The sequence below is a fragment of the Phaenicophaeus curvirostris genome, chromosome 11, assembly GCF_032191515.1.
Source record: "Phaenicophaeus curvirostris isolate KB17595 chromosome 11, BPBGC_Pcur_1.0, whole genome shotgun sequence".
NCBI classification, from domain to species: Eukaryota; Metazoa; Chordata; class Aves; order Cuculiformes; family Cuculidae; genus Phaenicophaeus; species Phaenicophaeus curvirostris.
The window spans coordinates 3990117-4007280 of record NC_091402.1 but is presented as its reverse complement, the minus strand read 5'-3'; the positions used below and the strand labels follow the sequence as shown (position 1 = coordinate 4007280).

Here is a 17164-nt window from a genome sequence, read left to right as displayed (position 1 = left end):
CACCTTTAGAGAGTTTAAAGAAACCCTAAGCTCATCAGTCACTCTGTATTACAGTTGGACCTTGACCTTGTAAAACATAAAGATTACTCCCAAAAGGCATAGAAATATTTCTTGACTGACATTTAAGCAAAATAATCTTGTCTCTTAAATAAGAGTAGAGAAATTGTAGCCAACATTTCATGAGTGTAAGAGACTGAAGCAGAAGAAACACTTTGTTACTATTTGCATAAATGGGCTAACAGTGCAGGGCTTCTTCCTCTGTGCTGTTTCTTATCATGTCACTTTTCCTATGGTTTGGTAAGTAAGCTGTGATACCATAGCAAGTGAGATCATAGCACCAGTTGAGCTAGAGCCCACTGCTTGGCTGTAATCTGATAACAGCCATCACTTGCTAACAGAAAAGTTCGGGTTTTAAGTGCTATAGAATCATAGAATCATAGAATAACCAGGTTGGAAGAGACCCTGCAATTCATTACTGACGGAGTAGAAAAATCACTTGGCACCCTCTCATTTCTGCCCAAATAACTCATAGTGTTGAACAACTCATTTACATTTTCTAGTATAAATGAAAGAAAATAGAGAGGATTGAGGGTAACCACTCTATTTGTTGGTGTGTGCGATATGGAAACAGGGCAGGAAGCCTGACTGCAGTCGGATTTATGATCGGCTTCATCTCTTCTCGTTGGGAATTGTGATTTTGCACAGGACTTGTAATTCTTGAGGTGCTTTTTGTCCTGTGGGTTGTCAGGATTCTTGTTAGCTTTCACTAGGAAGCAATAGCTTCTATCAGCAGCATTCTGGTCATTACTCACCATTGCTGCTTCTTTCTCCTCTATCAGCCCCCAGAGACCCAGTTTAGAAACACTAGGTCTCCTTCTGTTGGATGCCGTCCATGCAGAATCCCATGGGGTGAACTACAGCTTCCCCTAAACTCCAGACCAAACCTGTGCTGGCCTTATGATATTTTCATCTCCTCCCCAGGAGTTACTGGGGGCAAAAGGCAATGAGTGAGGTGCATCACCTTTAGAGCTGACACGGCAGCACTGCCAAACCGCCTCCGTTCTGTGTTGCTTTCCTGCCCTTCACAGCTGTGTCTGCGCTCTCCTCTCAGCTGCCAGCCCTTTGCAGGGTAACCCACCCCCATCTGTTTTGCCTGATGCTGGGTTCTCTTCTAGCACTGCTGTCTCCCTTTGTACAGCGTTTTCCATGAGAGGCAGCACCGTGCATTCAGCTCTCAGATTCTCAGGAGCTGCTCCTGAGTATTTCTCTGGCAGGCTCTGGTTTGAGACTTCAAGTTATGTCAGGGAGCGCTGAACTGTGCTGCGTAGGGGCGGTCTATACATCTCTCCAAAGACTCCTTAATTACACTCATAGAATCATAGAAGAGTTTACATTGGAAGGGACCTCAAAGCCCATCCAGTTCTACACCCTGCCATGGATCAGGGACTCAAAGCCCCATCCAACCTGCCCTTGAACCCCTCCAGGGATGGGGCAACCACAGCTTCCCTGGGCAACCTGAGCCAGGGCCTCACCACTCTCATACTGAAGAAATTCCTCCTTCTGTCTAGTCTAAATCTGCCCCTCTCCAGTTTATACCCATTGCCTCACTCCAAGCCTTTCTAAAATGTCCCTCCCCAAACTGCTGGCCCTACCAGCTACCCAGCAGGTTGAATCTACAGTGTCTCTTGGTTGGACTGCCTGCTCTGTATATTCGCTTGTGGCAGTCTATAGACTATAATTTTCCATCTATATTAATCTTACTCTCCATTGTGGCAAATGAATTTTATTTTAGAATGACAGCAGGCAGGATTCACCACAGGCATAGTTTATCTGTTGCCTTCTTGATACTTTGCTGGAGTTCTTTTCTCCCTAGTTCTCATCTAGCATTGCATTTATTGTTCCTTAAAACTGCTTTCAGTTTAAGTGGTGCAGAATGCATCCTGTGCAGCAACTGTACAGTCATGGAGAAAATTCAAAATTAGAATTGTATTTCACAAAATAGATGAGCTTTTATGGATTTTCAACTCCAGTGCCTTCACCTGTACTCTAGCCCACTTCAAAAGGGAGGATGTTGTTAGGTGCCACTGCCTAAATCCTGCAGTAAAGAAAACCCACATGGTTTATAAGCTCAGCAGCTTGGGTAGTTTTTTTTATAAGATGGTAAAATGTGACCTGGTTTGCGCAGTAGTTGGTAGAACTATTGGAATGGAACGAAACACTGACATGTCAGAATCAAAATGTAATTTGGTTCAGCAAAGGTTTTGTCTTCTCCAGAATTTTTGCCAGAGATCTGTGGGAACTGCTCTTCCCGATTCCCTGCCAGAATGCTTAATGTTTCTTTTCTAAATGGCAATCTCTGTTTCCATGCTGTACACATACGGAGAGTAGAAGAGTTTTCTACCTTCCGAACACTTCTGTGTTGATTTAGATGACTGTTCTTTTTTAATTGAAAACCGGCTCTGGGGAGAAAGGTATTTTAGATTTATTTCCTCTATAGTGACACGTTATACCGTGCCAAACTTGTCTTGATTACAGTGAATATCAAGAGAACTAGTTTCTTAAGATGCAGTGTTGCGAGGTGGTGGTAGTGGCAAGCGAAGGAACTGGGTTCAACGGGGCTCAGAGCACCCTGGGTCGCATCAGCTCCCGTTAATCTCAGTGGGAACTGAGGTGGTGCGGGCTTCTCCGGACCAATCTCTGCTGTGCTTCTCTAGTTGAGAGGCCATTTTAACCCTCTGTTTGGAATAAGGAGATCACAGTTGAGGTGCATTTGCCTCTCTTTGGTTACCTGGCACGCTAACCAAATTACAGCTCTACTCTTTTTACCCACTTAAGCGTTTCGCTTTCTGTATTGTATTTCTAACAAGCTCATAGAGAGCATCACAGATCCTCCTTTTTAGCCGCTTGTGTAAAGGAGACACAAAGTGCTTCTCCATACAGATAGAATCATACACCTAGTGCTTTCTGTTAAGGTACAAGGCAGTGGAAAATCTGGCTCAACATCTCTGAATAAATCTTTGTGTTTGTTGAAAAGAACTGTTTGAGTGTGATGTTTCTGCTTTTCTTCATTAAGAGAGGAATATGTTGAGCTACCTCTGGTGGTGACGGGGAGCTTCTGCATGGCTGAGCCCTGGCTGTATCTATATTGTTTTCTTGAAACCAGATAGACCAGAGCAAGTACATCTTATGGTTGTTTATTGATTTAAGACTCTTCCTGACTGTTTCTGGGAAAGAAAAAAAAAGAATAAAAAGCCACCTTCATTATTTCACTTTTAATTTCCTTTCTCCAAAGTAAGCAGAGCAAAATTAGATTTAGTCTGATGCATATTCCACAAATAAATTACATAGAACTAGAGTGGTTAAATGAACTTTGCTTGGGAATTATTGGAAAGATAAATATTTAAACAGTAAGCTTGAGGTATGTCATTTTTATGCAACATCTAGGTTTTTTTTTTACCCTTCTGTTTTTTTCCCATTGTGGCTTTTCTAGTCAACTCAATCATGAGGACATTAAAGCCAGGGTGAATACCACCTTCAAAAAACTGGTTTCGCCATTGGTGCCAGCAGAGGGCTTTTTTTCCCCCCCTTTTTTATTTTTTTTTTTTAATTAGCAGATGATGTTTGCTTAGTTTTATCATTATATACAGCTTTGTTTGTATTTTACATTATAACTTAGAACAATACAAAGTAAATTTTCAAGAATTCAGATTGTATCTCTTGGAAATAAAATTGCTTCTATTTTGTAACTCTTAGCATTGTTTGAAAATACGTAAATTGCAGAAATACTTAGAAACCTTTGAGCACTTCAGTGTATGAAGCTTAAATCTTAAGGATTTCTTTTAAACTAATGGGCTTACAGGGAAGAAACAGCAGAATGACACACTAGTAAACCAGACTGTGGAAAATTTCTGGAATGAGATAGGATGGGTATTGTTTCCAATGCCAACAGCAATAGAGATTAAGACCGTGCTAGTTAGCTATATAGCTGTCTCCTGGTTAACTAAATAACCTCCACTTCAGAATACGAAAAACAATCACGGTGCCTGTAGGTATTGTGTAAGTATAGCAAAGCAGAATACTTCTTTCTACAGTGAAAAGCTTGATAAGCAGATTTATGGAAGCTTCAGGTAGCCACATATTAAAGATTAATACATTAAAATTATGCTTTATCTTGTCATATGCTTTATGTAAGCTCATAGTGCAAAGAGTCTTCAGTTTTAAAACATCGCTGCAGATGGAATGTTTACAAGTGGTGATAATAATTCCCCTCGCTATTGTGACGTCAGTAAGAGAACCAGGAAAGTAACTGGCTTTTTGGATTTTCATGCTCAGGTAATTCGAATTGTTTCTAAATGTAAGTAGCTTTATTGTTACCAGATAACTTGCATGCATGAAATTTATAGTCTCTAGGGCATACTGGTCAGAAATGAAACAAGCAAAATATCTGCAGTGGAATTTAGCAATCAGCACTTGATTTTCAACTTGAACTTCGATGAGAGTGCGTGGGCTTCATCGATAAAATAAAAACTGGAGGTGTTTGTAGTGCCCAGTCACAGTGTATTTGGGGTCTCGGGGCAATGCTCGACATAGGCGGGCGATGTGCACTCGCAGCCCAGAAAGCCAACCGTGTCCTGGGCTGCATCAAAAGCAGTGTGGCCAGCAGGGCGAGGGAGGGGATTCTGCCCTTCTGTTCCTCTCTTGTGAGACCTCATCTGGAGGATTGTGTCCAGTTCTGGAATCCTCAATGTAACAAGGACATGGAGCTGTTAGAACGGGTCCAGAGAAGGCTACAAGGGTGATCCAAGGGCTGGAGCACCTCCCATATGAGGACAGACTGAGAGAGTTGGGGTTGTTCAGCCTGAAGAAGAGAAGGCTCTGAGGACACCTTCTAGCAACCTTCCAGTACCTGAAGGAGCTACAAGAAAGCTGGGGAGGGACTGGTTACAAAGGCTTGTGGTGATAGGACGAGGGGCAATTGGTATAAACTGGAGAGGGGCAGATTTAGTCTAAACAGAAGGAAGAATTTCTTCACAATAAGAGTGGTGAGGCCCTGGCCCAGGTTGCCCAGGGAAGCTGTGGCTGCTCCATCCCTGGAGGTGTTCAAGGCCAGGTTGGATGGTCCTTGAGAGCCTGATCCAGTGGGAGGTGTCCCTGCCCATGGCAGGGGTTGGAACTGGCTTTAGAGTCCCTTCCAACCCGAACTATTCTATGGATCTATGATACAAATGTGCCAATCACCAACGGGTTTCCCAGGCGTATGTAAATGGGAATGGGGGCATTTTAGTCTTTCAGCTTGCCAGGACTGGGTTTATGCAGTTCTGTGATTTCAAAGTGGATTTTAATCAGACATTTCCTTCAAAACTTATTGTGGTAATACCACCTCACACCCTGCAACAAACTTAGGCTCCATTTAGGATAAAAAATAATTAAGTAGGATTTCTGATGAAGAGCCTTAGGTTTGGTTGGAGCTTAGAAGAGAGCGAACCGATAAGGCAGAAGTATGAATGAGTGAACCTGTGTCCACCAGACTAACAGTGCTGCCAGCTGCCGCTGGTTACAATGCGGGTGTTGTTTCTCTGTACAGCACAAATGAAGTTTATTTTGTCAGGTTCACTGGAAGGACATGGCTCTTGTTGATACCTTCAAGTAACAGGATTTCTTTCCCCTGCTGCTGCACAGTACAAATTCCAGTGTAAAGGAAATGCTAGCAATGAATTCAGGGAGAAGTGTTAGTAAGAAGTACTATGGCAACATACTGATTGTACTTACTTTTCATTCAAGTGCTTTAAACCGACAGGTAGCAGAATAGTGTAAAATAGCACAGTTGTCCAGGAGCACTGCGTTAGCAGATAAGTATTGGTAAGCTTTATACTTTTGTGAATTAGCTGTTCAGAGGTCAGAGCTGTAGCATCTTTTCAACACCTTCCTTTCCACCAAGCAGTTTCTGTATTGGTCATTGGAGTGGGTTCTTTGTTGGTTTGCGTTTTTTTAAACTTCATGCCCAACTGTACTTTTTTTTCTTCTGCACTTCCTACCGGGCAGTTCCAAAATGGAGATTTCAGCAAAACAAGCATCCTAGGCTTGGTACTTGGCCTGCCAGACACTGCAGAGTAATGGGTACGCCTGGGGCTTTTGAGTGATGCTAAAGAACACACCCTTACGAACACACTCCATCTGGATAACAAATGACATCTTCCAAAAGAAGTAGGATTCTTTCCTTTTCTCAACAAGAAAAAAGCCTCTACCAGTTTTCAAGAGAAGAGGAAGAGGGAAACTGTATGGTTTATCTTTTAACTATTTTGTTCTTAATGCTTAACTGGGAATGCTTTGTTTCAAAACTGAAATATGTCCTGAGCACAGCCAGTTTAGCTGTTGACTTCTATGCAGTCAGAGGTCAGGAGTTTTCAAATCTATCTGGGTTCGTGAAGTCTAGAACCCGTGTTTTTAACGGTTATCCGATGGCAACAGCAGTTCGGCATTTCCCTGTTCATTCAGTGTGATTATTAATATGTGGGACCATAACAGGAGATAGGTCAGTCCTAAATCTATTATGGAAACAACATATGCAACATATTGAAAATATCTTGACATTTCAGAAGAACAGTACAGTATTATTTTCCAGATTTCAGGCATTTAAATCAGGTCCTGACCAGTACCTAATGAAGCTTTGAACCTGATTTGTGTTTGAATCCAATTTGCAAATCATCCTAGCGATCTCGGAAAGGAATGTTTGAGGTAATAATTTATATCAACAGGAGAGAAAAGATCTGAAGCATTTCAAACCTTAATGAGGATGATTTGATAACTTACAGCTCCCAACACCAGCAATTTCAAAAAGCTTTGTGGTCTCACACTAGCTAACCCAACAGCTATCATGACCTGTCTCTGAGAGACCTCATAGCATGGGAAGCACGCTTATGTGATACATTGAAAACAATTTGCTCTGAATGCACGCTTGCTTTAATTAGAGCTTATTCAGTAAGTTCAGAATATTGGGTCAAACTTCTCCCTGGATTTAGGGAGAACTCCTGTTTAAGATAGGTATATTTCTAAATATAAATGGTTTCATTGCTAGTGGCCTGTGGGAAACAAAAAGAGCAAATGGAGAATGGGAGAAGTAACGTGTGTTGTGAATTCCTACTGTGCTGTCTTTCCTTATCAAGCCAATATGGATAGACCGGAGAGAAATGAATGGAGAATCTGCAAACGTCGGAGATGTTGAGGGGCTGCTGGCTGTATTTTCATCGGTCATTTAAAAGATTTAAAGGCTATTACGTTTGCTGCAAGTGGTTTGAAAGCATGTCTTGGGACATTTGCTTCTAGTTTACCTATGGAGATGGTGGAGTCCAGATCTCATGGCATTTAGAAGCTCTGCTAGTGAAGCTCAGGTTTTGTCAGCTCCTGTAAGCCCGTTGCTGAAAAATCAAATTCTTTCATTTAGAAAAAAATACCTCCTGTGAGGAGTAACTAATTAACTTCAAATGTGTTCGTGTAAAAGAACGTATCAGACCTATTACAGAATCAATTCTAGCGATATTCGTACAACACCATTAAAGGAATTATTTTCAACTCAGCTGCCTTGAAAATAATAAAATAGATGGTAATTATGTAAAAGAAAGTGATAATAAAGAGTTAAACATTGTGCAAATGAGCTCTTGAATGAAAAAAATGCTAATATATCACTACTTGGCTAGGGAAAAGATAGACATGTTATTAAAAAAGTGAAGATTTTTCAGAGAGGATATTGCAGTCACATTTTGAACCCATACATACTGTTGTATTTCCATTACAGATTTAATCACCTCTAATACTTAATCCCTCCTTCTCCTCTGTCCCTGACCCCTCCTGCAGTGCAGTTAACCAAGATGGAGTTGGACTTCTAGCAATGGACAGGTGCCCAGCCTGCCAAGAGGGTTTAAAGCGTTACTGCTCTATTCAGTAATACCGGCGTCAAACTCGAGTGAACTCCCAGTTTGATGGTGCCTTGTGGGAACCACAGTTAGATTTGTCTGGCTGTTCGGTCTGGAAATTTAATTCATGCTACCAGTGTATGACAGAAACCATTAAAACATGTAATTTCAGTAAAGCAACTTCCATGCTAAGTATTGCAAAGTTTGAAACTTTGCAATTGCAGCTGTTGTTGTCCAGATTTTAGAAGGGTTCTGCTTCAGAATGCTTTTTACTCCTGCCTTTTATCTGCAAAATTTACTGTACTTTGCTTTCCTAAGGTATATGTCTTTGAGTTCACAGATCAAAGTAGTACCCGCTACTCATAGTACCTAGTCATGATCATGGCAATGAGCCATGCAGCTTATTCCAAGAAAGAGACTGCACTTTTCTTTAAAATAGTGATGGGAGAAGTTAAAAACCATAGAAATTCAAGCGTATAGAATGAATCCATCTTTGTAGGTCTTAAGAGCTGATAAAACATTTGAATACTCAGTGATTTTGATTAATGATAGTGCATTTTGCAAATATCAGTAATCCCTCTCAACTGAATGTGGGTTCCTACGAAGAGGCATGACAGCTTCTGCGATTGCTGCTAAGATTTGTTTCCTATCCGGTCTTATTCATATTTAACTGCGGAAAATGGTATTGCATGCCTGACAGGTATTCTGTTTTCTCTCTGATTAATAATTATAGTTTCCTGCATTGTTTTTTATGTTGTAAATCCTGTTTATTCTGATTTATTTTTGCAAATACTCAGCTATATTTCATGGATATTATATGTATGTGTGAGGGTTCATGCAGTGTTTCCATTTCTCAAACACAGGAACTCACCACATTTTTTAATGTCGTTTCTGTTGTTGATCTCTGATTTTTCTTTTCCACTCCATTTTCAGTTGTCACATCAGAATTCATACGTTTCTGGATTTAAGAAGACCTTTGAAAAACAGGCGATGTTTTTGTAAAACAGCTTTTTTCCCCCACCAATCCATTTTATAGAGAACAGGCTGAGTCTGGCTAGCATGAGCTCTCTTTAAAGCGGCTCCATTAATACGTGCTCCATCTTCTTTCTCTCTACCAGGTAATTGTAAAATAAGTTAGAAGGAAGCCCGTGGGGCCTCTAAATTTTCACTGTTACTGTCACAGGTGTATTGGATGTAAGTTTTACCCGAATGTGTAGAAAGTCCTGAGATGAGATGTTCTGTTAAGACCCAAATTCACATAAAGGATCAGCCTGGGAAGCAGTGGGACTCACATCGAGTTATTCATAATTTCAATAAGGAATTCCACATTTCGTTAATGCTTGACAGCCCAACACCGCGCACGACTGGGAACTAATTACTGGTAGGGCCTTGACTGCATGATGGCCAGCGTCTGGCTCCCACGTATGAAGAGAAAACTGGTAATTAAAGTGAGAGCAGGACTAATGGAAGTGCTGTCCCAAACCCCAAATATGTACAACCCCATGGACCTGTCACAGTGATAGATACGAACAAGAGAAATGCTGGGATAACTTAACATTTTTCTGTGTTGTGTGCTTCCTAGTTTTGTCTGTCTGAAGTTTGAAATGCAGTTTGCAGTCCCTCCACATCTTTGTCTGCGCTGGGGCGTGGTACACCGCATGAAATCTGGGTATCGTAGCGGCTAAAGGAACTCTGCTGCCTGAAATTATGTTAGTGCATTTTGCTGAGGGAGAATGCTGAGTTTCTTTTAATTTTATTTGTTCCTGTGGCCCACGGAGGATTCCACAGCTTTGGAATCATGGGGAAATACATGGCCCTTTTAATTACAGGAGGGCCATTTGTATTGCTGTAGTTAGAGGTCTGCCAGCATTTCCATTACAAACCCCGGTTCAGTGGTTTATACTTCAGTCATAAAAATGCGGTGTGACTCTTACAGATCTTGAGTCAGGCAATGATTTGTTCCCCCTCCTCCCCAAAAGAAAGAAAAAGGGGCTGGTTTTAAAATATGACAGCAATTAGTGACCAGAGGTGACAGCAAAGGCTTTGGCATTGCTACTGTTCAGCAAGAGCTTTAAATTGCAGTGTGGGTGACCTTTCCTGTACTTTGGTGAGGGATTTGGGCTATTTTGAAGCTAATCAGTTCTTTTTTTCATGCTTACATGCCTTAAGTTAAATTGGTTAGATTGAAACAGATCTGTAAAAAGCAATTAAATGTATTTTGGATTTTAAGACCAACTCTTGAAATGGTTCGTAAGCAAGAGTGAACTAAAAGACTTCCGAGGTTTTCATAGTTATCGTTTCCTACAGTGTTGGCCTAAGTACACAGAATTTCTGCTGAAAATTCAAGCTCCCTTTATGCAGGCACTGAAATGTGGCAGTTACGCCTGGAACCTAAAGCACAAGGAGATGGTCGTCAGGATGATCTGCTTGCCTGTGGCAGTAATCTTTGATTTCAGATCTTGAGGATGCCCTTGCAGATGCACTTGCAGTGCTACAGACTAGGAGAAGTCTATCTAGAAAGCTGCCTGGAGGAGAGGGACCTGGGGGTGTTGGTTGACAGCCGACTGAATATGAGCCAGTAGTGGCCCAGGGGGCCAAGAAGGCCAATGGCATCTTGGCTTGGATCAGGAACGGCGTGGCCAGCAGGTCCGGGGAGGTTATTCTCCCTCTGGACTCGGCACTGGTGAGACCGCTCCTCAAATCCTGGGTTCGGTTCTGGGCCCCTCACCACAAGAAGGATGTTGAGGCTCTGGAGCGAGTCCAGAGAAGAGCAACGAAGCTGGTGAAGGGGCTGGAGAACAGGCCTTATGAGGAGCGGCTGAGAGAGCTGGGGGTGTTTAGCCTGGAGAAGAGGAGGCTGAAGGGAGACCTCATTGCTCTCTACAGCTACCTGAAAGGAGGTTGTGGAGAGGAGGGTGCTGGCCTCTTCTCCCAAGTGACAGGGGACAGGACAAGAGGGAATGGCCTCAAGCTCCGCCAGGGGAGGTTCAGGCTGGACATTAGGAAAAAATTTTTCCCAGAAAGGGTCATTGGGCACTGGCAGAGGCTGCCCAGGGAGGTGGTTGAGTCACCTTCCCTGGAGGTGTTTAAGGGATGGGTGGATGAGGTGCTAAGGGACATGGTTTAGTGTTTGATAGGAATGGTTGGACTCGATGATCCGGTGGGTCTCTTCCAACCTGCTGATTCTATGATTCTATGGAAATACATGTGTAACTTCTTTACTTAACTAATCAAATCATTTAACTAGGATTGCAGTGATTTTTTCATAACTGCATAAATCAAAGGTAGTTTTCTCCTGTAAAGCCAAACTTTGGCTTTGGATTTGATGCACAAATCAATGAAAAACCTGTTGTGTTGTCTAGCAGACAACTGTAGCACCCTGTAGTTTCATCAGGCTTTGAAAACTGGTCTGTAAAAAGAGTAGATCCCAATTTCTTCTTTTTCTTCTGATCCGGCAGCACAGAAAGCAAGATTCTGTCAAAAAAACCCAAACAGCTTGGTTTAATTTGCTTATATGTACTTTATAGGCTTTAAAAAAAGGAGTCAGAACAAACCACTATTGCACCGGTATGGATCTTAGGGAAGTCAGAGAAAGGAAGAGACTTCTGCATTGTCCTGGGAATCTCTTGTTCAGTAGGATAGGGTGTGTGCCTTGCTGTGAATGCCCACTTGTTCTCATGTAGGTCTGCCTTTCAGTTAAAGTTTTTTTAAAGCAGGCCTCCTGAAATCATATTGAAAATTAAAGTTTAAGATACAGGAAAAACGTGTGAATTTTAATTAACTTTATAACCCTACCAATAGGTTTGGATGTTACCAAAAGCCAAGTGACCTGCCTATTCTTTTATCTCTTGATCTTAATGTCCCTATTTACAATCCCATGTGGTTTTCCAAATAAAGATCTGTGTGTGTGTTTGTGTGCAATGACAGCGAGATAAGTGTGAACTCCATTAAACCTCTTGACATTCCTCTGTAAGCATGCGGAAAATAGATTTCTCACAAAATCTCTTAAGAATTCTTAGTTTATTTTCTGAAGTGTCAGCTTTGCCTTTGATTGCATTTACTGTGTTAAAACATGGTACTAAATGGAGGTTTCAGACCCCGTAATGCTGTCCTGCTGCTGCTTGGTTGGGTTACATGCTGAGAGCGTTTGGGATTTTATTTCTAGTTATAATACTGTTCGACCAGAGCATTTATGCATGGTTGATAGAGATTTGATATATGTACATTTTAGGTGGAAGAAAAAGACAAAGAAGTGGCAGCTGTATCCATGTCTGGGAGATGTAAATCTTCTTCAGATGACTGATTGAAAAAAGCCTGGTTATTCACAGAACTCTCTGAGAGACATAACTGTTATCTTTTGATTGAATAACACTCATTCATACACCCTCACATATTTGATTTTACTAATCAATGGCTGAATTATTACTTGCATTCTATGCAGGAGCTGGAGCCTTCCCTAGAGAACATGAATGTTCTGTAACAGAAGCTGGGATCTGCCTTTAAAGAAAGGGGATTTTTGGTGAATTAGACATCGTTGCTTTCTTAAGTGGTCACAGAAAGAATGTACGGCTTTGCTAAATAAAGGAAATCAAGGGGGAAGGAAAAAGGTGATTAATTAGACTTCATTAACGATTATAACCTTGGAGAGTGTGAGTTTATGGGTCAGAAAACACGGTGGCAAAACATAAAACATGAAATAGCAGAAATTCAGTTTAAAAAGTGAAGTCAGAAGAAAGGCATATGAAAAAGTGAAGATAGAAGTGCACTGATTGTACGTATTGGGAATAACACAGCGCTCAGAAAACATGCACAGGAATTTGTCAGGACAGAGTCTTACACAGATAACCTACGTGTTTGAATACCCCCTGGCAAGAAGAGCTTTGGCTGCATTATGATCGTGTTTACATCATAAATGATGTAGCTTAACCAGTTAACTCATAGTTGCTCTCTCTAATCTGTCTTTTCTGTTCTCCCCCTTAGCTAACAATGCCAACATTTCCTGTGGTTGTGAAGATCGGACATGCTCATTCAGGCATGGGAAAGGTGCAGATGCTACTTTGCATGTTAGGAGGCTGGGTGTTTGTCTAAAAATAATATGCATGTTCTTTCATTTCCTGGATATTTTAACTTTTCATTGTCCAAAATCTGTCTGAGATCCCTACCCTTGCAAATCTCTGCTTGTATGTTATTCAAGAAAGCACCTTTCTTTAGGGAACTATTAAAACACATAATGTGTTTTCCCATGGATGCCTTTCCAGTTTATGTGTTGTCCTGTAGAGGACGTTCTTTGAAACGTACCAAGATGCTTTCTTGAAGCAGAACCTTATTTATTAATTTAGCTGACTGCAGGGAAACTATTTAAGTGTCGAGGTCTGCTGGCACAAGCCAACTTTTTGGACCTGGGAATGCAGGAAGGTTTTGCCTTGGTTCTTTATTAGTTTCAGCTTGATACTGAACTTCTCTTCATTTCCTCTCTTAACGTATTCTCTGTGATTGTTTCATACCGCTGTATAACTGCTGCTTTCTTTCTCCAAAGTAATTGCGTTTCAGTGGTGAGTACAGTTGTTTTGATATCACAATGGTGGCTCAATGGGATATTATTTAAATCCCGCTTTCATTGGTATCAATGAAAATTTCTCGTCATTACAGATTTACGACTTTCTCACTGAAAACACTTCAGTGCTTTCAGTGCTTTCGATTTTAAAACAGATCATCAGAGAATAGTTGCATTTGTCATCCTGAATCTCCAAAAGCTCCATGAACATATTTACTGCTAGCAATAGAAATAGAAAATTGTTTTATTTGTATTTTATTCAGTAATGATGCAAGTTGTACTGTATGTTATGATCTTTGGCTTATGACTGTTTTGCTTTATTCCATACTTATTAAGTGAGTGGAAATCCATCAGCCAATGTAATTGAGAGCAGAATTAACCACTAATGACTGAAACTGTTTCTGCGGGTTGCATATTTAAAGTATTAGGATACTTCTAGTATTCATCTCTCACTTATCAGAAAGGGAGATAATGCACAGACACGTTCAGCATATCAGATGTCTAGAAATGAATGGATTTTTTTTAGCTATAAAATATTTTAAATCCTTAAAGATTAAATGCCAGGCTTTTGCAGTGAAATACTCACTGTCAAAGTCCAAGTAAAGGTTCTCCTAAAGGCGTTGCTAGGAGTAGCGTTTCCATTGATTGTAATTAGACTTGCATATGCTATTAAGCTTTCAGACATTGGGTCAAATTACTCTGCGTTGTTCTCCTTCTGAGAGTTGAGAGCAAATACTTAAGCCTTATGACTTCTTTTGGCTTCCCCAGGCCCCATGGAATACGCAAATCCCATCTCACAGCAGTGGCACTCTGGCCCTCAGGTTCCCTTTCAGTACCGGGTGACAGTGGAAGCATACAAGACACTGGGCTTGCAAAGAGTTGCAAACTCTTCTAATGTTAGGTTCCATGAGAAACATGGCTCCCCGCCTCTTTTCCTCACCTTCCTGAAATGTACTTTGGGTCACGGTGTTGTTACAGTTCCAGTTTTCCTTCTCCCATTTTTTACCAGCCCTGACTAAGACTTCTCTTCCGAGTCCCTTTTCCTCCAACACGTCAGCTGGCTTCCTTGAAGAGAACAGTAGAGGTGTGCCCTCCCTTGTCCAAAAGTAATGCCTTTGTCCTCAATCTGTCCTCTGAAGTCTCCCTCTCCCTCTCCACTTATATTCTCCACTTTCTCACCTCCCTCTTGTTTCAAGATGTTAAAGTTGATGGGTTTAGTACTATTCACTGTCTTAGCCCAGTGTTCCACAGCTAGGGAATCCTACTCCTAGGAAGCCTGACTCCTTGGAGAGAAGTGGGAAAAATGAGGGAAAACAGTTCTGCTTTCTTGAGCCAACCCTCTGTGCTCCATGTGAATGTGCACTCATCAGAGTATCATGACCCTTCATCTCCTCTCTTCCAGGAGATACACAGTGTGATCGTACACGGTGTGCTCCATAGCCATGCAGTTAAATGAGCAATTAACAGAATCAACAAGAAATGTATATAAATGTTGCGTATTATCACACCTTGAAAAATTCTAAAGCCTGCAGACCTAGAATTAACAGTCAAAAAAAAAAAAAAACCCCAAACAAACAGAAAACAAACCAAAATTCCACTGTCTGCAAATTGCTTTCTGCAGATGAGTAGGTAACGTTTGCCTGGAAAAAAGGGTCTTTAATACAGGAATGTTACAGAACCTAGAAATCAGAGAAAACGTCCGATACTTCTTTTGATAAACTGATACTGTCAAAAACCATACTTCTTATGAATGCCATTTGCAACTGAATTCTACATTTTATTCCTAATTGCTCTTTTTTCTTTTGTATATGCTGTTTACTTGTGGTATGTTGACTACAGATCAAGGTAGACAACCACTACGATTTTCAGGACATAGCCAGCGTGGTAGCACTTACTCAGACCTACGCCACTACTGAACCCTTCATAGACTCCAAATATGACATCAGGATCCAAAAGATAGGCAGTAACTACAAAGCATACATGTGAGCCTAAACCTTATCTTCTTTCATCCTTGTGTTTCAAAATTGATAAGACCAGTGCTATTAAGATTGTTGGATGGGTCTCTGAGCAGATGGGGTGACTCCATGCCTCCATTGTCATACTCTCTGCAGTATTTTAGACTTCTAGACTTATCAAGACTTTTTTTCAAGTTGATTGTGAATGGAAGGAGGAGAATAAGATAACAGGTGAGCCTGCCAGACTTTTTTTCCTGCTAACATTTGCTTATTTTTTCATTTAAAGAAAGGAGCAGTTGGAAGGAGATTTGTTTTTACAGAGGACTTGTTAAATCAGTTTCCTTTATATCTCTTCAATAACTTTGGGTCAAATTTTCATATCCCTCTAGGGATAGTTAAATGGCGTTCATCCCCACAAACCTGAATTGTAATGCTGTAATGGAACAAAGTACTCTCCTTTTAACATAACACGTAGGAAAAATTCAAATCTTGCAATGGCCTTCAGACATATGGATGAAAATCTCGTCTCATTTTAGAATCAAAGATCAGGACTATGTGAGAGGAGGGTTTCAGTTTAAGAGACAGTATTTAGTTGGAGCAGCAAAGCCGGTTATGATGTAGTAGTTGAGCTGTGGTAACTGTTCTTATGTATATTTTTATTCTATTTTAATTGTCAAGCAATGTAGTCTGACATACACTCATTTCAGTTAATCATCTCATGTATTTATTCCTTCGTGCTCACAGTTTCGAGGCAGGAAAAATATAACAAAACATGGATAAAAATACACGCACGCATTTACACCTACATGCACATGCAAAAGTATTTCCCTAGGAAATCCTTTGACGTTGGAAAGATCAGAGATTTCTTGTATGTTGATGCTTGTAAGGTACAGTCAAGTTTTTTATCAGTAAAAACAATTGAAGTCCAAGCAAACCATAAATACTAAGAGAAGCAAAGAAATGGAGCTGGGTTAAAGGAAATGCATTAGAAGTTTTACAATCTTAATTAAGCATCAGGTAATTTAAGAACTGCCAAGAAGCTCTATAAGAAAGTAGAACCTTTTTCCCAGGGCCAGGGAAGAGGCAAGATGTATCTCCTTAAGTTGATATTGGAAGGCCACAAACTCTTGACTTCTCCCCAAAGACATTACTGTCACAAGATGAAAACAGTAAGAGTAACTGCTGGCCTTCCCTGATGTATGACTTGAAGAGAGAAAGAATATCAAAGATGAAGCCTTTCAAAAAGAAGTCAGTAATCCATGTGCCTCTCGTTGTGTACCTGAGGGGCCTCGAGAAAGCACGGCACTAAACTGGGTGGGGATACTGTTCCCGTAGGTCAGACCCACCCAGCACTATGGACACTCAATCCTTCTGCCTTATCTTGATCCCATAACTGTCTAAATTTTGCAGAAAACATATGTTGGAAATTTGAATTGTACAGAGACCAAAGCAGAGGACTTAAATAGTGACCAAAGCAGAAGACTTGAATAGCTCTTGAATAGGTTTCTGGAGGCCTTTGTTGGCAATTTTCAGAGTTGTTAGCGATGCAGGACAGAAACTGTGCCACTCAAGCTCCTACAGCATTTCAGGTGCGCTGGCCTTCCCCCACCTCTCCCTGCAGGCAATAAGAATCACAAACAAATGCTTCTGAATGAGACAGCTTTGAGCACCTGGTTTCTCCAGGAAAGTTAATTCCAGTTCTGCTTGTTTGTCATACATTGGTGTTCCTGGCTGTTGACTTTTTC

General features: G+C 41.0%; 1 protein-coding gene across 1 annotated transcript in view; it reads left to right on the top strand.

Moving 5' to 3' along the window:
- Positions 1–17164, top strand: part of SYN2 (synapsin II) — a 192915-nt gene that overhangs the window by 135273 nt on the left and 40478 nt on the right. The window contains exons 6-7 of the mRNA XM_069865687.1: positions 12891–12953; positions 15304–15446. Coding sequence (XP_069721788.1) covers positions 12891–12953; positions 15304–15446 — 206 coding nt within the window. The remainder of the gene's footprint in view (positions 1–12890; positions 12954–15303; positions 15447–17164) is intronic.